Genomic DNA, 22002 nt, shown 5'->3' with positions numbered 1-22002 from the left:
CATTCAGTATCACATAGGTTCACAACTGCTCCGGCAGAAGAAGTGGAACTAATCCACATCAAACAGAACATACATAAACATGCATCTGCTGGCAGGGGCGGCTGGTGATAAAATACAACACAACACACAATATGACTCTCCTGTAGCCTTAATCGAAATTGTAGCCTCATTGTGACTGTGGCAACCTTCATGCCATAAGCCTTTTTCAGAGAGATGTTTAAGGTGAAGCAATAAAATATATTACTTACACCACATCCAGTTCGTCAACTCTGTTTCTCATAAAAAGAGCGGGAGATGCCCCGGGTGTAATCTGGCCCCCATCACTTGCTGTTGAATCCGAAAATTGGGTCGGTCCAGATCAAGCTCCTTTATCCTCTTTTTTTGCTAACAGGGGTGTTTTTGTAAAGAAATCACCGGATTGACCTTAGTTTACCGGTTGGCTCGCAGCAGACATAACTCAGTGAAGCCGGACAGTCAGTGTCTGTTACTGGTGACATTCAGAATTTTCGGATCCTTCCATCGAAATAAAACACATCTTGTTTGTAATTTTGTCAAGATGAGCACTAAAAATGAAAAAACCCACATCATGAGTGTGTTTCAAGAAACAACAAACAAATTCATCAACTTTCAACATCAACCCGTTCGGCCAAACATGTTTTTTGAAGTCTCATCTCATCAGACATCTCAGACTTTTTATGAGGTCACCACACCCCTTTATTTACACGGCAGATGATTCAGTATGTTTCTCAAGTTGATTGCAGCAAATTGTGCCTCACATACTTCAGAAGCTAAATAAGTCTCATACACACTGAAATGTATTGATATAATAATATCTCCATTTTCCTCAGTTAGTTCCTGAAATGATATTGTATTTTCCAATTCAGCCTCACTTATCTCTGTACAAATCTTCTCATGGACCTAAAATGTAGTGCGGGGGGGGGGGGGGGGGGGGGTCTTGTGTCTTGTGTCAAACAGTCTTGTGTCTGAAAAGCAGAGATGGTGTGGAGATCTTCTCCATTAAGCTCGGCAACTGAATAAACCAACTAACTTTTGCTTTGTGCATGGCATGTCTGCTCTCGGGGAGAATGGGTTAGTTGTTTTTTTGGTAAGTGCGCTAGTGAGGTCAATTTTTAAACTTTCATTGTCTGCCATGCGTTACAAGATGCTCACTGTCCATTTTCTTCTCAGCTGATGTGACACCATCTTCACGCATTGTATCTGTTAACGTTGGTGAAGAGGTGACTTTGGACTGTTTCTATGAAGATGATTCTGCAGAGTTATTCGGGTACAAACAGATCCTAGGACAGAAACCAAAGCTGGTGCCTAGGTTCTATATGCACAACGAAAATTATTTAAATGACAAAAAGAGGTAAAAATAATTTGAAGATATAAGTGCAACTTTCAGACTCAGCTACTTACTTTTGCGTAACAGGCTTTTTATACAGATTTAATTTAATGGAGGGCGTCACTGTCAGTGTGAAAGGTTCAGGGTTGAACATCCAGGCTCTGGTGCATCAGTCTGAGAACATCCAGCCAGGAGGCTCTGTGACTCTCAGCTGTACAGTTCACACTGGGACCTGTGGTGGAGAACACTTTTAACTTGTAAAGCACCCTGTAACTGTGTTTTGAAAGGTGCTACATGAATAATTGAATAAACTTGTAGTAGTAGTAGTATAATGTACTCTAAGTGCTTCAGATGTCTCTCACCATGTGATTCTATTTAAAGAACAAAGATTCACATCATAGGTGGCAGTGATCATGTGATCAGTGTTGCCCTGCTGGCCAATCAACACAAGTCTTTACTCTGAAGAGAGGAGAAAGTGTCGGGCTGTTTGTCATTCAACACGACGATTTCAACATGATGACATCTCCGCAGTTCATTCTCTACCTGACATGTTTCCTCTTCGGGAAAATGGGTGAGTTGTGTGTTTTATAAATATTCAGTTGGTCCTGATGCTGATTACGATTTCATTTCTATCACATAAAATTAACTGTTATTTTGCTTTTATCCTTTTTCTCTTCAGTTCAGATGCATCATTTTATCTTGTCTCATCAACACAGAGGATTTAAATCAGTTGATGTTGGAGACAACTTGACTTTCCAGTGTTTCTATGAGAGGGAGGACGATAAGATTTATTGGTTCAAGCAAACACCAGGACAGAAGCCTCGAATTATCTCAATGACTTACAAATTCTCTAAAGATTTTTCATTATTGAATGAATTCAAGAACAATCCACGCTTCACTGTGGAAACTACTGATGTTGATAGTCACCTAAAAATCTCAGATGTGCAACTTTCAGACTCAGCTACTTACTACTGTTTCAAGAGTCGTTCATATGTGTTTGAGTTTACGGAGGGCGTCACTGTCAGTGTGAAAGGTTCAGGGTTGAACATCCAGGCTCTGGTGCATCAGTCTGAGAACATCCAGCCAGGAGGCTCTGTGACTCTCAGCTGTACAGTTCACACTGGGACCTGTGGTGGAGAACACAGTGTTTACTGGTTCAAGAACTCTGAAGAACCTCAGTCAGGACTCATTTACACCCACGGAGACAGGAAGGATCAGTGTGAGAGGAAACCTGACACACAGACACACACCTGTGTCTACAACTTGTCAATGAGACTGAACCGTTCTCATGCTGGGACCTACTACTGTGCTGTCGCTGCATGTGGACACATACTGTTTGGAAACGGGACCAAGCTGGACTTTAAAGGTAACAAGGAGTTTTTTAAAGATTGTGACATTTGTTAAATAGTGGTGGAAAGCTCAGTGATGTCTCCTGATGTCTGGCTCTCTGCAGAGGTGGTGGACTATCTTCCCTTGGTGTATTTCTTGAGTGGAGCTTTGGCGTTCACCACAATCCTGGTTGTTTCTCTGGCTTACACAACACAAAGAGCGTCCAAGACAAACTGCTGCCAGTGCTCAGGTGAGGTAATCCTCATCATTTATATTTGTTGTAATGAATTCAGTTTGCATGATACTGAAGAACAGTAAAGACATTCATGAGTTAGTGTTGCAACATGTTACTTGAGCATCTAGATTCATTGAAAGAGAGAAAGGGAAATCTCTTATGGTGCATTCACACGTTGCAGGATTTGTGCTTATCCACGTTCACACTAACAAACACAACCCAGTGCTACCTGAAGCTGATCAGTGGCCAGTTTGAGCACCCACTAGCACGGACTGGTGCCAGGACCTGCCAGTGCTGATTGGCTTTCATGATGTCGCATCACGCAAATGTTGTAGAAATATTTCAACTCATGGTATATATTGAATTTGAGGGGAGTGTTGGTCCTTGGTGCCAGTGTGCACTCTTCAGAGTGTAATTCTAGTTGTTCTCTAAAACTGATTTAAATAACAGCATCATGCATTTAGATTTTATTATCCTAATTTGTACATTGAAGAAAATAACTGTCATAAAAACATTGTCCATGTGTAACAGAGGTTCTGTGGTTATAATTCCACTTTCCACAATTTATTTATTTAATGGTTGGGGAATAAAGTTTAAGGGCGCCCTCCTCCAGAGTGCTGTACGTACAGTCTATGGTCATTACGCACTACCGGAAGGAGAATTAGACCCATGAACGGAAGAGAGATGAACCAAGCATGGGTAGGAGTTTCCGGTGGCTGCTTTGGACATCGAACGCAAGTGCTGAGACACACTGAAACAGTTTTGGACATCTTACCATTTTTGGCACTCCTTCGGAGTTTCTCCAAGATGCTTTACCGACGAAGCTGTTTTGAACTGTGTTTTGAGCCATAACTGACCCACTGTTCTGATTTTTGAATTGCAATAAAATGGCGATAGCATGAAGTTCTTGTCCGTGCTAATTAAACACAACGCAGAGTCAAAAACTATTTGAACCAGACAGCTGCAGCAGAGTGCAGCTAAGCATGGGTTACACATGCCACAGATTGAGAGTGGTAATAAAGTGCTGGTGTTTGTTTATGCAGTACTGCACCATGACTCAATCTCAATGAAGTGATGGACCAATTTACTTCATGACCTTTTATCCATCTAATAGAGTCACCCCACATCCAGTTCATCAGCTCATTGCATCTTGAATAAGACTTTTGTTGTTGTCTTTTGTCACAACTAGACTCTCAAGCAGCTGCAGCAGCTCTGAATATGGAGGTAAGTGTTAGTGTTGCACTACTTTAGTAGCTTTGAATATCTACCACACACTTTTTGATATTGTTTGACCAATGAACTAAGAATTAAATCCTATGACTGATCTTTGATGAAATACATTAATGCTGGTTTCAATATCACATTTATTACATTCATTGTTTTTTTTCCAATCTACATTAAAGGGTTGAACATGGCTCATAACGCCACCTAGTGTTTCAAACAAACTTGGAACTTGCAGGACCAATGCTTCCGTAGAGTAAACCATTTGGGACGTCTCTTCGTCATGAAAGTTTTATATATATTTACACAGCGATATTTCTGTTGCAGAAGTGTGTGTGCTGCTACAGGAGTTGTTGACCATAGACAATATAGATAACTTAGCTTTAGCAAACTAATTCGTATGTCGTACATGTGTCTTAGCCCCACCTCCCAGCGCTGCATTCCAACAGCAGTTTTTAAATTTCCATGGACTTTGGGTGAAGTTAGACTTTAATAATTCTGTTCTCAACACTTGTCTACATCAGCTACGTTCAGACACATGTCCTCCTAATATGGAAAATGACTTTTATGTTTTATTAGCAGGTTCATCAAGATGCAGACAACCTACATTACGCTGCTTTAATGGAGCACAGGTTCAGCAGAGCAAGAAGACAAACAGACGGTGACAGGACTGAATGTGTGTACTCCAGTGTAAAGATCTAGAGCTGAACATGTTTCACTTCCATACATTCTGAATGTAAAGCTTTTTAATGCAAAACAAATAAAGATATTAAATCAGCCAAACTAATTTGATGTTGTCAGTTGCCATATTTTCCACTCCCACTAAATACAGAATATACTTCTTGAACTTAACCACATGTTGTTTAAACATTCCGTACACCTCACATGTGAGGATCTTTATTTAGCCTCTGTGTGGTCGACAGTCTAAAGACCCTCTGCTCTCTTTGTCTGAGCACTTTCAAACAGGAAGTCTCTGCAGTGTCTTCACTTCACCCCAGCAGAATATTTCAAGTAAAAAGTAATGAAATGACCAGAAGTTGCTCTCATCAAGCAGTATCATAAAATAGGGATTCAAAGTGTTAAACTCACACATATCCACAAATAAAATGTGAAATCATTACTCATGAAATCATATTTATTACTCTATCAACCACATGGTAGCCATGATCCAGTCTGTGGGACTTGAAAGGGGCAGATGAAGCAATAGAACAAGTTCCCCACAGCCCACAGCAAATAAAAAGAGATCTCACAAAATATGATCACATTTTCTGATGTAGTACACAAACCACTGCCCTCATCTTTGCTGATATCTTTTTGTTTTCAAGTCACACGTCGTAATAAACTATGAATGTGTGTCATGTACATGTCACGTCTGAAAGTTTCAAGAGCAGTTACTCTACAATGTGACTCTTAAAACTGTTTCCTCCACTAAGGAGGTTATGTTTTCACCCCTGTCTTGTCTGGTTGACTGGTTGGGAGAGGGATAGAGCATGGGCCAAGAAATAACTCATTACATTTGGGTTCAGATCTGGACAAAAGGGAATCTAAGATTTTTCCATCACATTCTTCAACATTGTAAGACACACAATCTCTTGCATATCAATCAATCACATTTTATTTGTATGGCCCATATTGACAAATCATAATTTGTCTCATAGGGCTTAACAAGGTGCAACATCCTCTGTCCTTAACCCTCAACAAGAGGAAGGAAAAACTACCCAAAAAAAAACAGGGTAAAAGAAAAGGTAGAGACCTCAGAGAGAGTCACATGTGAGGGATCCCTCGCCCAGGACGGACAGAAGTGCAATATGTAATGGGTGTGGTTTGGACCCAATAGCAGCACAAAGACATGCGGCTATCCTTGGTAACAAACTTTATTGTCAGAGCCACAGAACTGCAGGATGCCACAGAGGAGACGAGAGTGACACTCTCTATGCAGAGCTGAATCAGGTAATCACCGGATAGCCAAGGGAGCAGACAGGCAGAATCCAGAAAGGGACGCGAGGATCGTGGTCGGGGACGGAAGGCTGAGTTGATAACCAGGAGATCGGTCAGGCAGGATGGTCGGAGACAAGCAGGGTCGAAACCGGGGGATCAGGCAGAGAAACGCTGGAGAGTCTGGTGCAAGCATCGAGAACAATCTGGCAATGAGTGAGAGTGGAGCTGGGGCTTAAATGCAGCCAGAGCAGAGCCGAGAGCACAGGTGAGTGGAGTTGGCTTGATGATGAGAGGGGTGTGTCTGATTGGCAGATTGAAGCAGGCAGGTGCAGAGTGGTGAGGCAGAGATGAACTGTGACACAATAGATGTAACATGGAGCTGATCAACAAAATGTATATATTTACAACACTGATTAGAAGAAACTGTTTTTAACATATAAACATTTTTTCACTTTTTTCATCAGTAACATTTGAATCCTTATATTTGTGTTTGCTTTTAATTATGGCTTTGCTTTTAATTATGGCTTCGCCCCATGCAATGCATTGGCACTTATATTATTATTGCTCGGGCTTATTATTATGGGTGCCTTGCCAGCTCCTCTTTAAATTTACTAAAATCTACATTTTTCACCAGGCTCTGCTTTGGCCCAGTGGTTAAGGCACTTGCATCATGTGACGTAAGTCTGGGTTCAAGACTGAGTGAGGGTGGTGGTTTTTGCTTCATTTTTGAAAATTTAAATAAAAGTAAAAATAAGCCCCCCCACCCCCCCATAGTAACTGGATATTACCAGGAACATGTAATGGGCCTTTCTTTTTAATATAAAAATAAACAACACTCCCCCATTGTAATAAAATGTCACAAGGAAGTCTATACAGAGCCTTTATTTTGAAAATAAGCCCCCCCCCCCATTGTAATAGAATGTTATCAGGAAGTCTGTACAAAGCCTTTATTTTGAAAAAGAGCCCCCCTATTGTAATAGAATGTTACCAGCAAACATGTAATGAGCCTATATTTTGAAAATAAAAATAAACAACCCTCCCCCATTGTAATAGAATGTTATCAGGAAGTCTGTACAAAGCCTTTATTTTGAAAATAAGCCCCCCCACCACCCCATATTACAAGGAAACATGTACAGAGCCTATGTTTAAGCGTATAAATAAGCCCCCATAGTAACTGGATATTACCAGGAAACATGTAATGAGCCTTTATTTTGAAAATGAGCCCCCCCCATTATAATAGAATGTTACCAGCAAACATATAATGAGCCTTTCTTTTGAATATAAAAATAAACAACCCTCCCCCATAGTAATAGAATGTTAGCAGGAAACATGTAATCAGCCTTTATTTTGAAAATAAGCCCCCCCAATAGTAACTGGATGTTACCAGGAAGTCTGTACAGAGCCTTTATTTTGAAAATAAGCCCCCCCATAGTAATAGAATGTTACTAGGAAACATGTGATGAGCCTAGTTTTTCAAAATAAAACCCCCAGATGGTTACAGGATGTTCCCAGGGAGCCGGAAAAAAGTGGACTTTCAAAATAAAACTCCCAAATAGTTACAGAATGTTCCCAGGAAGCCTGAAAGACGCTGGATTTTCAAAATAAAAGTCCTGGATGATGACAAGACCTTACCAGGAAGCCCGAAGGAGTCTGGACATTCAAAATAAAAACACCAGATAGTTACGGGATGGTCCCAGGAAGCCTGAAGGAGGCTGAATTTTTAAAATGAAATCCCATGGATGGTGATTAGACCTTATAACATGGTTTCACTCTGTCTCTGAAATTGGTAAAGTCTCTCTGTCACCACTCTGGATCATGTGATCAAAATGCAGCTTTTATACATGTCTTTCTCTCTCACTGTCTCACTCTCTCTCCCAGGGTCTCTCTCCTTCCTCTCGAACTGTTACAGTCTCTCTCTCTCTCTCTCTGAAATTGGTCCACTCTCAGGGTCTCTGTCCTTCCTCTTAAAGGAAATGTCTCTGTGTGCGAGCGTCGTCGACAACGAGCACAGGGCACCCATTCAAAATGTCTCGGCAGGAGAGATGTTCTAGTTGTTTTCTATTGTTTGTCCTCAATTCTTCACTTTAAACTTGTAAAGCACCTTGTAACTGTGTTATGAAAGGTGCTACATGAATCATTGAATAAACTTGTAGTAGTAGTAGTAGTATAATGTACTCTAAGTGCTTCAGATGTCTCTCACCATGTGATTCTATTTAAAGAACAAAGATTCACATCATAGGTAGCAGTGATCATGTGACCAGTGTTGCCCTGCTGGCCAATCAACACAAGTCTTTACTCTGAAGAGAGGAGAAAGTGTCGGGCTGTTTGTCATTCAACACGACGATTTCAACATGATGACATCTCCGCAGTTCATTCTCTACCTGACATGTTTCCTCTTCGGGAAAATGGGTGAGTTGTGTGTTTTATAAATATTCAGTCGGTCCTGATGCTGATTACGATTTCATTTCTGTCACATAAAATTAACTGTTATTTTGCTTTTCTCCTTTTTCTCTTCAGTTCAGATGCATCATTTTATCTTGTCTCATCAACACAGAGGATTTAAATCAGTTGATGTTGGAGACAACTTGACTTTCCAGTGTTTCGATGAGAGGAAGGACATTAAGATTTATTGGTACAAGCTGACACCAGGACAGAAGCCTCAAATTATCTCAATGATAAACAAGTTATCAAAAAGTTTTTCATTATTGAATGAATTCAAGAACAATCCACGCTTCACTCTGGAATCTACTGATGTTGTCAATCACCTAAAAATCTCAGATGTGCAACTTTCAGACTCAGCTACTTACTACTGTTTAAAGAGTAATTCATTTGAGTTTGAGTTTACGGAGGGCGTCACTGTCATTGTGAAAGGTTCAGGGTTGAACATCCAGGCTCTGGTGCATCAGTCTGAGAACATCCAGCCAGGAGGCTCTGTGACTCTCAGCTGTACAGTTCACACTGGGACCTGTGGTGGAGAACACAGTGTTTACTGGTTCAAGAACTCTGAAGAACCTCAGTCAGGACTCATTTACACCCACGGAGACAGGAAGGATCAGTGTGAGAGGAAACCTGACACACAGACACACACCTGTGTCTACAACTTGTCAATGACACTGAACCGTTCTCATGCTGGGACCTACTACTGTGCTGTCGCTGCATGTGGACACATACTGTTTGGAAACGGGACCAAAGTGGATTTTAAAGGTAACAAGGAGTTTTTTAAAGATTGTTACATTTGTTAAATAGTGGTGGAAAGCTCAGTAATGTCTCCTGATGTCTGGCTCTCTGCAGAGGTGGTGGACTATCTTCACTTGGTGTATTTCTTGAGTGGAGCTTTGGCGTTCACCACAATCCTGGTTGTTTCTCTGGCTTACACAACACAAAGAGCGTCCAAGACAAACTGCTGCCAGTGCTCAGGTGGGGTAATCCTCATCATTTATATTTGTTGATGTGAATTCAGTTTGCATGATACTGAAGAACAGTAAAGACATTCATGAGTTAGTGTTGCAACATGTTACTTGAGCATCTAGATTCATTGAAAGACAGAAAGGGAAATCTCTTATGGTGCATTCACACGTTGCAGGATTTGTGCTTATCCACGTTCACACTAACAAACACAACCCAGTGCTACCTGAAGCTGATCAGATTGAATTTGAGGCGAGTGTTGGGCCTTGGTGCCAGTGTGCGCTCTTCACAACGTCATTCTAGTTGTTCTCTAAAACAGATTTTATTGCAGCATCATGCATTTAGATTTTAATATACTTATTTGTACATTGAAGAAAATAACCGTCATGAAAACATTGTCCATGCCACAGATTGAGAGTGGTAATAAAGTGCTGGTGTTTGTTTATGCAGTACTGCACCATGACTCAATTTCAATGAAGTGATGGACCAATTTACTTCATGACTTTTGATCCATCTAATAGAGTCACCCCACATCCAGTTCATCAGCTCATTGCATCTTGAATAAGACTTTTGTTGTTGTCTTTTGTCACAACTAGACTCTCAAGCAGCTGCAGCAGCTCTGAATATGGAGGTAAGTGTTAGTGTTGCACTACTTTAGTAGCTTTGAATTGCTACCATACACTTTTTGATATTGTTTGACCAATGAACTAAGAATTAAATCCTATGACTGATCTTTGATGAAATACATTAATGCTGGTTTCAATATCACATTTATTGCATTCATTTTTTTTTTTCAATCTACATTAAAGGGTTGAACATGGCTCATAACGCCACCTAGTGTTTCAAACAATCTTGGAACTTGCAGGACCAATGCTTCCATAGAGTAAACCATTTGGGACGTCTCTTCGTCATGACAGTTTTATATATATTTACACAGCGATATTTCTGTTGCAGAAGTGTGTGTGCTGCTACAGGAGTTGTTGACCATAGACAATATAGATAACTTAGCTTTAGCAAACTAATTCGTATGTCGTACATGTGTCTTAGCCCCACCTCCCAGCGCTGCATTCTAACAGCAGTTTTTAAATTTCCATGGACTTTGGGTGAAGTTAGACTTTAATAATTCTGTTCTCAACACTTGTCTACATCAGCTACGTTCAGACACATGTCCTCCTAATATGGAAAATGACTTTTATGTTTTATTAGCAGGTTCATCAAGATGCAGACAACCTACATTACGCTGCTTTAATGGAGCACAGGTTCAGCAGAGCAAGAAGACAAACAGACGGTGACAGGACTGAATGTGTGTACTCCAGTGTAAAGATCTAGAGCTGAACATGTTTCACTTCCATACATTCTGAATGTAAAGCTTTTTAATGCAAAACAAATAAAGATATTAAATCAGCCAAACTAATTTGATGTTGTCAGTTGCCATTTTTTCCACTCCCACTAAATACAGAATATACTTCTTGAACTTAAACACGTTATTTAATAATTCCGTACACCTCACATGTGAGGATCTTTATTTAGCCTCTGTGTGGTCGACAGTCTAAAGACCCTCTGCTCTCTTTGTCTGAGCACTTTCAAACAGGAAGTCTCTGCAGTGTCTTCACTTCACCCCAGCAGAATATTTAAGTAAACAGTAATGAAATGACCAGAAGTTGCTCTCATCAAGCAGTGTCATGAAATAGGGATTCAAAGTGTTAAACTCACACATATCCACAAATAAAATGTGAAATCATTACTCATGAAATCATATTTATTACTCTATCAACCACATGGTAGCCATGATCCAGTCTGTGGGACTTGAAAGGGGCAGATGAAGCAATAGAACAAGTTCCCCACAGCCCACAGCAAATAAAAAGAGATCTCACAAAATATGATCACATTTTCTGATGTAGTACACAAACCACTGCCCTCATCTTTGCTGATATCTTTTTGTTTTCAAGTCACACGTCGTAATAAACTATGAATGTGTGTCATGTACATGTCACGTCTGAAAGTTTCAAGAGCAGTTACTCTACAATGTGACTCTTATAACTGTTTCCTCCACTGAGGAGGTTATGTTTTCACCCCTGTCTTGTCTGGTTGGCTGGTTGGGAGAGGGATAGAGCATGGGCCAAGAAATAACCCGTTACATTTGGGTTCAGATCTGGACAAAAGGGGCTGATCCAAGATTTTTCCATCACTTTCTTCAACATTGTAAGACACATAATCTCTTACATAACAGGGAAGAGGTAGAGACCTGTAGTAGTAGTAGTATAATGTACTCTAAGTGCTTCAGATGTCTCTCACCATGTGGTTCTATTTAAAGAACAAAGATTCACATCATAGGTAGCAGTGATCATGTGATCAGTGTTGTCCTGCTGGCCAATCAACACAAGTCTTTACTCTGAAGAGAGGAGAAAGTGTCGGGCTGTTTGTCATTCAACACGACGATTTCAACATGATGACATCTCCGCAGTTCATTCTCTACCTGACATGTTTCCTCTTCGGGGAAATGGGTGAGTTGTGTGTTTTATAAATATTCAATCGGTCCTGATGCTGATTACGATTTCATTTCTGTCCCATAAAATTAACTGTTATTTTGCTTTTCTCCTTTTTCTCTTCAGTTCAGATGCATCATTTTATCTTGTCTCATCAACACAGAGGATTTAAATCAGTTGATGTTGGAGACAACTTGACTTTCAAGTGTTTCTATGAGAGGGACGATAAGATTTATTGGTACAAGCAAACACCAGGACAGAAGCCTCGAATTATCTCAATGACTTACAAATTCTCTCAAGATTTTTCGTTATTGAATGAATTCAAGAACAATCCACGCTTCACTCTGGAATCTACTGATGTTGTGAGTCACCTAAAAATCTCAGATGTGCAACTTTCAGACTCAGCTACTTACTACTGTTCCAAGAGTCGTTCATATGAGTTTGAGTTTATGGAGGGCGTCACTGTCAGTGTGAAAGGTTCAGGGTTGAACATCCAGGCTCTGGTGCATCAGTCTGAGAACATCCAGCCAGGAGGCTCCATGACTCTCAGCTGTACAGTTCACACTGGGACCTGTGATGGAGAACACAGTGTTTCCTGGTTCAAGAACTCTGAAGAACCTCAGTCAGGACTCATTTACACCCACGGAGACAGGAACGATCAGTGTGAGAGGAAACCTGACACACAGACACACACCTGTGTCTACAACTTGTCAATGAGACTGAACCGTTCTCATGCTGGGACCTACTACTGTGCTGTCGCTGCATGTGGACACATACTGTTTGGAAACGGGACCAAAGTGGACTTTAAAGGTAACAAGGAGTTTTTTAAAGATTGTTACATTTGTTAAATAGTGGTGGAAAGCTCAGTAATGTCTCCTGATGTCTGGCTCTCTGCAGAGGTGGTGGACTATCTTCACTTGGTGTATTTCTTGAGTGGAGCTTTGGCGTTCACCACAATCCTGGTTGTTTCTCTGGCTTACACAACACAAAGAGCGTCCAAGACAAACTGCTGCCAGTGCTCAGGTGAGGTAATCCTCATCATTTATATTTGTTGTAATGAATTCAGTTTGCATGATACTGAAGAACAGTAAGGACATTCATGAGTTAGTGTTGCAACATGTTACTTGAGCATCTAGATTCATTGAAGGACAGAAAGGGAAATCTCTTATGGTGCATTCACACGTTGCAGGATTTGTGCTTATCCAAGTTCACACTAACAAACACAACCCAGTGCTACCTGAAGCTGATCAGTGGCCAGTTTGAGCACCCACTAGCACTGACGGGTGCCAGGACCTGCCAGTGCTGATTGGCTTTCATGATATCGCATCACGCAAATGTTGTAGAAATATTTCAACTCATGGTATATATTGAATTTGAGGGGAGTGTTGGTCCTTGGTGCCAGTGTGCACTCTTCAGAGTGCAATTCTAGTTGTTCTCTAAAACTGATTTAAATAACAGCATCATGCATTTAGATTTTATTATCCTAATTTGTACATTGAAGAAAATAACTGTCATAAAAACATTGTCCATGTGTAACAGAGGTTCTGTGGTTATAATTCCACTTTCCACAATTTATTTATTTAATGGTTGGGGAATAAAGTTTAAGGGCGCCCTCCTCCAGAGTGCTGTACGTTACGTCATTACGCACTACCGGAAGGAGAATTAGACCCATGAATGGAAGAGAGATGAACCAAGCATGGGTAGGAGTTTCCGGTGGCTGCTTTGGACATCGAACGCAAGTGCTGAGACACACTGAAACAGTTTTGGACATCTTACCATTTTTGGCACTCCTTCGGAGTTTCTCCAAGATGCTTTACCGACGAAGCTGTTTTGAACTGTGTTTTGAGCCATAACTGACCCACTGTTCTTATTTTTGAATTGCAATAAAATGGCGATAGCATGAAGTTCTTGTCCGTGCTAATTAAACACAATGCAGACTCAAAAACTATTTGAACCAGACAGCTGCAGCAGAGTGCAGGTAAGCATGGGTTACACATGCCACAGATTGAGAGTGGTAATAAAGTGCTGGTGTTTGTTTATGCAGTACTGCACCATGACTCAATCTCAATGAAGTGATGGACCAATTTACTTCATGACCTTTGATCCATCTAATAGAGTCACCCCACATCCAGTTCATCAGCTCATTGCATCTTGAATAAGACTTTTGTTGTTGTCTTTTGTCACAACTAGACTCTCAAGCAGCTGCAGCAGCTCTGAATATGGAGGTAAGTGTTAGTGTTGCACTACTTTAGTAGCTTTGAATATCTACCACACACTTTTTGATATTGTTTGACCAATGAACTAAGAATTAAATCCTATGACTGATCTTTGATGAAATACATTAATGCTGGTTTCAGTATCACATTTATTACATACATTGTTTTTTTTTCAATCTACATTAAAGGGTTGAACATGGCTCATAACGCCACCTAGTGTTTCAAACCGTCTTGGAACTTGCAGGACCAATGCTTCCGTAGAGTAAACCATTTGGGACGTCTCTTCGTCATGAAAGTTTTATATATATTTACACAGCGATATTTCTGTTGCAGAAGTGTGTGTGCTGCTACGGGAGTTGTTGACCATAGACGATATAGATAACTTAGCTTTAGCAAACTAATTCGTATGTCGTACATGTGTCTTAGCCCCACCTCCCAGCGCTGCATTCTAACAGCAGTTTTTAAATTTCCATGGACTTTGGGTGAAGTTAGACTTTAATAATTCTGTTCTCAACACTTGTCTACATCAGCTACGTTCAGACACATGTCCTCCTAATATGGCAAATGACTTTTATGTTTTATTAGCAGGTTCATCAAGATGCAGACAACCTACATTACGCTGCTTTAATGGAGCACAGGTTCAGCAGAGCAAGAAGACAAAGAGACGGTGACAGGACTGAATGTGTGTACTCCAGTGTAAAGATCTAGAGCTGAACATGTTTCACTTCCATACATTCTGAATGTAAAGCTTTTTAATGCAAAATAAATAAAGATTTTAAATCAGCCAAACTAATTTGATGTTGTCAGTTGCCATATTTTCCACTCCCACTAAGTACAGAATATACTTCTTGAACTTAAACACATGTTTAAACATTTCGTACACCTCACATGTGAGGATCTTTATTTAGCCTCTGTGTGGTCGACAGTCTAAAGACCCTCTGCTCTCTTTGTCTGAGCACTTTCAAACAGGAAGTCTCTGCAGTGTCTTCACTTCACCCCAGCAGAATATTTCAAGTAAACAGTAATGAAATGACCAGAAGTTGCTCTCATCAAGCAGTGTCATGAAATAGGGATTCAAAGTGTTAAACTCACACATATCCACAAATAAAATGTGAAATCATTACTCATGGAATCATATTTATTACTCCATCAACCACATGGTAGCCATGATCCAGTCTGTGGGACTTGAAAGGGGCAGATGAAGCAATAGAACAAGTTCCCCACAGCCCACAGCAAATAAAAAGAGATCTCACAAAACATGATCACATTTTCTGATGTAGTACACAAACCACTGCCCTCATCTTTGATGATATCTTTTTGTTTTCAAGTCACACGTCGTAATAAACTATGAATGTGTGTCATGTACATGTCACGTCTGAAAGTTTCAAGAGCAGTTACTCTACAATGTGACTCTTAAAACTGTTTCCTCCACTAAGGAGGTTATGTTTTCACCCCTGTCTTGTCTGGTTGGCTGGTTGGGAGAGGGAAAGAGCATGGGCCAAGAAATAACCCGTTACATTTGGGTTCAGATCTGGACAAAAGGGGCTGATCCAAGATTTTTCCATCACTTTCTTCAACATTGTAAGAAACATAATCTCTTGCATAACAGGGAAGAGGTAGAGACCTGTAGTAGTAGTAGTATAATGTACTCTAAGTGCTTCAGATGTCTCTCACCATGTGATTCTATTTAAAGAACAAAGATTCACTTCATAGGTGGCAGTGATCATGTGACCAGTGTTGCCCTGCTGGCCAATCAACACAAGTCTTTACTCTGAAGAGAGGAGAAAGTGTCGGGCTGTTTGTCATTCAACACGACGATTTCAACATGATGACATCTCCGCAGTTCATTCTCTACCTGACATGTTTCCTCTTCGGGAAAATGGGTGAGTTGTGTGTTTTATAAATATTCAGTCGGTCCTGATGCTGATTACGATTTCATTTCTGTCACATAAAATTAACTGTTGTTTTGCTTTTCTCCTTTTTCTCTTCAGTTCAGATGCATCATTTTATCTTGTCTCAACAAGAGAGTGGATTTACATCAGTTGATGTTGGAGACAACTTGACTTTCCAGTGTTTCTATGAGGGGGACAAGATGATTTATTGGTTCAAGCAAACACCAGGACAGAAGCCTCGATCAATCGCAATGACTTACAAATTCTCTAAAGATTTTTCATTATTAAATGAATTCAAGAACAATTCACGCTTCACTCTGGAATCTACTGATGTTGTGAGTCACCTAAAAATCTCAGATGTGCAACTTTCAGACTCAGCTACTTACTACTGTTCAAAGAGTCGTTCATTTGAGTTTGAGTTCATGGAGGGCGTCACTGTCAGTGTGAAAGGTTCAGGGTTGAACATCCAGGCTCTGGTGCATCAGTCTGAGAACATCCAGCCAGGAGGCTCTGTGACTCTCAGCTGTACAGTTCACACTGGGACCTGTGATGGAGAACACAGTGTTTACTGGTTCAAGATCTCTGAAGTACCTCAGTCAGGACTCATTTACACCCACGGAGACAGGAAGGATCAGTGTGAGAGGAAACCTGACACACAGACACACACCTGTGTCTACAACTTGTCAATGACACTGAACCGTTCTCATGCTGGGACCTACTACTGTGCTGTCGCTGCATGTGGACACATGATGTTTGGAAACGGGACCAAGCTGGACGTTGATGGTGAGTCACTACCAGAGACTGTCTCACTTGATGTATTGTGACAGTTGGGACCAAACAATTGGTAAAATCCTGTCCTGTCTGAATGTCCCTCCTGACGGTGACCCAACAATGCTTCACCACCAGTGGACGGTGGTGGTGTGCACCGCAACTAAGTAGAATTTTTTATTTATGATTATAATTGGTGATGATAACGATGATCATAGTAATGGTTATAATATACTGTTATTATAAATAACACTAGTGGTGACAAGACGTGAATTATTAAGTATGAGTGCAGCTTTTTTTCTTTTCTTTTTTTCCCTCAATTATCATATTATTATTACTATTATTATTATTGTGATGGTTGTTATAGTGGTCAGATGGTTCATATCATAATCATTATTTTTATACGATTATGAGTGTTAATGTTATTACATGATTATTGGTTTTGTTATTATAATTATTAATACTATTTTTTCTTTTAATATAGAAATGTCTTGTGTTGTCTCTTTTCTTGCAAAGTTAAATGAAAATTCAAAAAAGAAGAGAAAGAATTAATAGAATTTCTCCTGTTGCAGATGAGGTGAACTGGACGGTGTTTTTCCTGAGTGGAGCTTTGACATTCACCATCAGTGTTTTGCTGGCTGTGTTACTGTACAAGATAAACAAGAGAACATGCTGGAGATGTTCAGGTAACCACTCATCTCTAGATAGAGTTCAGTTTAGATTTTGAGCAAAATGATAACACATTTTATTTCACGGCACCTTTCTAGATAAGGACACCTTAAAACATTTCATAAATAAATGCATGAATCATAAAACATGAATTAAAGTTTCATGTTTCAAATTAAATTAAAAACCAAGGTTCAAATCAGGTTAAGAGGTAAAGGCACCTAACAGTACATGTGTGGACAAAAGAGTGACTCAAAGTTTTTATATGTGTTTCATACCCAGAGTCTTGTACACAACCATCATCTCCCTCCACAACAAATGCAGAGGTAAATATAATCTTTTTAAGTGTGAAATTTACATTCCACAACAAATACGTTTTTCATCAGGAGCCATCTTGATGTACTTATATGTCGTTTCTAGGGCAACCAAGATGCAGATGGCCTCCATTACGCTGCGTTAAATGTGAAAGTGGCCAGCAGATCAAGACGACAGAGGGACAACACCAGGGATGAATGTGTGTACTCAGGTGTTAAACTGTAGAATTGTGTGTTTTAGAACCGTCTTTGTTTGAGATGTGGGATTTCTCAGTCTTTCTTTAGTGGTGGAGCATGATTCTGGTCTGTTATGCTTTTTTATCCTTTTTCCAAATATAAATGTTGCTTTTTTTGTGATTAATGATAAAATACAACAACAACGTGTGTGGGGGGGGGGCAATGTTTGGACAGTTGCTGTTGGTCTTTGTTGGTTTGACACTTTGACGATGACATGTAGAAAACAGTGATTAAACTTCATGTAATGAAAGTTTGTGGCTCCGTGTGTGTGTGTGTGCAGCGGGTGACGCCTGTGTCTTTGATCTGCTGTGTGTTCACGTAGGGAGTGTGTCTGCTGAGAAGCTGCTACGTGAGGTGATGACGTCTGTATTTCCTTGAATAAAAGAAGGTTCGTTCTCAACTAAATGCCAGAACACTATGATATGAAGCTGTGCATCTTCCTGTCCTACAATAATAACAATATAAACCTTGTTAAAACAAATGAATGGATTCAGTCTACAGAGAGATAGTGTGTTGTACTTTGAAACAGGAACAGGAAGTGTTGCAAATATATATATTTGTGACTTATTCAACAGACATGGAAACTGTGGTAAAAGTATTTTCACTGTCTTTTTTGCTGTGACCTATGACTGACGTGATTAATTAAACACACAGTCACACGGAAGTCTCTCTCTGCTGTACTGCTGCACCAGCAGTAAAAGGTTTTCTATCTAAACCATGAGATTTCATTAATTTCTTCATCAAAGCCATCCACCTGTCTCTTAGACCCCATCCCAACCAGGCTGCTCAAGGATGTTCTACCTCTAGTTAGCCCTTCTTTTTTGACTATGATTAATCTGTCTTTATTATCAGGATTTGTACCACAGTTCTTTAAAGTAGCTGTAATTCAACCTCTACTTAAAAAGTCCACTCTAGATCCAGAGGTTTTAGCCAATTACAGACCATTATCAAATCTTCCCTTTCTCTCGAAGATCCTTGAGAAAGCTGTAGCCAATCAGCTGCGTGACTTTCTCCATAAGAACAGTTTATTTGAGGATTTTCAGTCAGGATTTAGAGTGCATCATAGCACAGAGACTGCACTAGTCAAAGTTACAAATGACCTCCTAATGGCTTCAGACAAAGGACTCATCTCTGAACTTGTCTTGTTAGATCTCAGTGCTGCATTCGACACCATTGACCATCAAATTCTTTTACAGAGACTGGAACATCAAATTGGCATCAAAGGAACCGCCTTAAGCTGGTTTAAGTCCTATTTTTTAGATTAATCTCAGTTTGTTCATATCAATGATGAATCCTCCGTACATACCAAAGTTTGTCACAGAGTCCCACAAGGTTCTGTGTTAGGACCACTTCTATTCAGTTTATATATGATTCCTTTTGGGAACATTATTAGGAATCACTCCATTAATTTTCATTTTTATGCCGATGACACCCAATTATACTTATCGATCAAGCCTGATGAAACCAATCAGTTAATTAAACTTCAAGAATGTCTTAAGAATATAAAAAGTTGGAAGACCTACAATTTTCTGATGCTAAATTCAGACAAGACTGAAGTTCTTGTAATTGAACCCAAAAACCTCAGAAACTCTCTTTCTAGAGACGTAGTTACTTTGGACGGGATCACCCTGGCCTCCAGCTCCACCATTAAGAATCTCAGAGTTGTTTTTGATCAGGATCTTTCCTTTAATGTCCATATAAAACAAATTTCAAAGACTGCTTTCTTCCACTTACGTAACATCGACGCATTGTTTCTGAAACGGATGCAGAAAAACTGGTCCATGCATTTGTTACTTCTAGGCTGGACTATTGCAACTCTTTGTTATCAGGTTGCTCCAATAAGTCTCTTAGGACTTTGCAGCTAATTCAGAATGCTGCTGCACGTGTTCTAACAGGAACCAAGATCAGAGATCACATCTCTCCCATTTTGGCTTCTTCACATTGGCTACCGGTTAAATCCAGAATAGAATTTAAAATTATCCTCCTCACATACAAAGCTCTTCATGGGCAAGCACCATCATATCTCAAAGAGCTCATAGTACCCTACTACCCCTCCAGAACACTACGCTCTCAGAATGCTGGGTTCCTTGTGGTTCCCATAGTCTCCAAAAGTAGATTGGGAGCCAGAGCTTTCAGTTATCAAGCTCCTCTTCTGTGGAACAAACTACCATTTTGGGTTCGGGAGGCAGACACGGTCAACACTTTTAAGAGTAGACTTAAGACTTTCCTCTTTGATAGAGCTTATAGTTAGGGCTGGCTCAGGTCAGCCCTTAGTTATGCTGCTATAGGATTAGACTGCCGGGGGACACCCCCCCTCTCTCTCTATTCATCCCCATCTCTAAACATACATGTCTCATTAATGCATGTTACTAACTAAACTTCTTCCCTGGAGTTTCTGTGCTCTCTCGTCCAGCAGGTTCTCATGGTTCATGGCTGCTCCCTGTATTCGATCGTGGTTCCCACTACTGCCATGGCCCTGCCTGACATTCACTCTTGTTATTACTATTAGTCATAATTCTATGACATTAATATTAACTTGTTTATTATTGTAGCATTGTTACATATTACCACCACTGCTACTGTAATCATTGTTTTTCATTGTAATTGTATAATCTGTTTCTGTTGCTTTGTTCTGTACATGTGACATCCATTGCACGTCTGTCTGTCCTGGGAGAGGGAGCCCTCCTCTGTGGCTCTCCCTGAGGATTCTTCCACCTTCTTTTCCCTGTTAAAAGGGTTTTTTGAGGGCAAGTTTTTCCTCACTTGAACCAAGGGTCTAAGGACAGAGGGTGTCACTACCTGTAAAGGTTGGAAAGCCCTCTGAGGCAAAATGTGTATTGTGAATTTGGGCTATACAAATAAAATTTGATTTGATTTGATTTCAGCTCTTTTGTACAACATGGATCTAATTAGCATGGGTCTGACATGAGCATGTAAACTGGACTATGATAACACCTGCTGAGCCAAAGGCTACGACACACTATTCACTATTCATCTTGTCTCAACAAGACAGAGGATTTATAGTGTATGTTGGAGACAACTTGACTTTCCAGTGTTTCAACAAGAGGGAGGACATTAGGATTTATTGTCACAAGCAAACACCGGGACAGAAGCCTTGAATCATCTCAGTGACTTACAAATTCTCTAAAGATTCAAGAACAATCCACGCTTCACTCTGGAATTCAATCTATTCATTCATCTTGATCTAAAAGAATAAGTGTGTAAAAAGGGGTGGGGGGGATAAACAAAATGAATAGATGGAATGAAAAGCTGCTAGTTTACAGATCTCTTGCATGTCATTCAAAAAATATATTTTTTTATGGCCCATATTCACAAACCACAATTTGTCTTATAGCCCTTAACATGGTGCAACATCCTCTGTCCTTGACCCTCAACAATAGTCCATGATCAGTTGCCATTACGATCAAGATCCATCATCTTAATCCAGCACCATGATCACGATCCACCATCACAATCCACAATCCACCATTACGATCCAAACAAACTCGCCAGTCTGGCATCAAGATGTAGAACAATCTGGCAACTGACTGAGAGAGGAGCTGGTGAATATATACTGGAATGACTGCAGGTGATGAGGAGCACCTGTATTGGCTTGATGAGAGGGTGTGGCTTGGCTGGCAGATGAAGCAGAGGCGGAGTCCATGGAAAAGTACTGTGAAGTGGGAGGATGGGAGACTGATTGTGAGACTGACTGTGACAGAACCCCCCCCATCAAGGGACGGCTCCTGACGTCCCAAAAAGCCGGCATGCAGGGTGGGGGGAAGAGAGACTGACCGTGACAATTACAATCATAATCCATCACCTCAATCCACCACAACGATCACAATCTATCATTTCGATCACGATCCATCACCACTATCCATAGTCAGGATCCTCCATCACAATCCACCGTTACAATCACTATACGTGCTAGTGTACTTAGCACGATG

At 40.3% G+C, this 22002-nt stretch overlaps 4 protein-coding genes across 4 annotated transcripts; all 4 read left to right on the top strand.

The window, feature by feature from the left end:
* Positions 1-1840: 1840 nt before the first annotated feature.
* Positions 1841-4917, top strand: LOC138406458 (uncharacterized). The gene is made up of 5 exons (XM_069518781.1): positions 1841-1916; positions 2025-2711; positions 2799-2924; positions 4099-4133; positions 4710-4917. The coding sequence occupies exons 1-5, from the start codon at positions 1859-1861 to the stop codon at positions 4830-4832; spliced, it is 1029 nt and encodes a 342-aa protein (XP_069374882.1). The 5' UTR covers positions 1841-1858; the 3' UTR covers positions 4833-4917.
* A 3490-nt stretch (positions 4918-8407) lies between these two features.
* LOC138406611 (uncharacterized) lies at positions 8408-9604 on the top strand. Its single transcript, XM_069519189.1, has 3 exons — positions 8408-8477; positions 8586-9272; positions 9360-9604. The coding sequence occupies exons 1-3, from the start codon at positions 8420-8422 to the stop codon at positions 9515-9517; spliced, it is 903 nt and encodes a 300-aa protein (XP_069375290.1). The 5' UTR covers positions 8408-8419; the 3' UTR covers positions 9518-9604.
* Positions 9605-11919: 2315 nt separating this feature from the next.
* LOC138406677 (uncharacterized) lies at positions 11920-14883 on the top strand. The gene is made up of 5 exons (XM_069519259.1): positions 11920-11977; positions 12086-12769; positions 12857-13012; positions 14150-14184; positions 14764-14883. The coding sequence occupies exons 1-5, from the start codon at positions 11920-11922 to the stop codon at positions 14881-14883; spliced, it is 1053 nt and encodes a 350-aa protein (XP_069375360.1).
* A 1117-nt stretch (positions 14884-16000) lies between these two features.
* Positions 16001-18041, top strand: LOC138406676 (uncharacterized). The gene is made up of 5 exons (XM_069519258.1): positions 16001-16067; positions 16167-16850; positions 17408-17521; positions 17784-17827; positions 17922-18041. The coding sequence occupies exons 1-5, from the start codon at positions 16001-16003 to the stop codon at positions 18039-18041; spliced, it is 1029 nt and encodes a 342-aa protein (XP_069375359.1).
* The last annotated feature ends 3961 nt before the right edge of the window (positions 18042-22002 follow it).

Source organism: Paralichthys olivaceus, chromosome 22 (assembly GCF_024713975.1).
Source record: "Paralichthys olivaceus isolate ysfri-2021 chromosome 22, ASM2471397v2, whole genome shotgun sequence".
Taxonomy (NCBI): Eukaryota; Metazoa; Chordata; class Actinopteri; order Pleuronectiformes; family Paralichthyidae; genus Paralichthys; species Paralichthys olivaceus.
The sequence above is the reverse complement of the archived record's forward strand: the minus strand, read 5'-3'. Positions and strand labels throughout refer to the sequence as shown.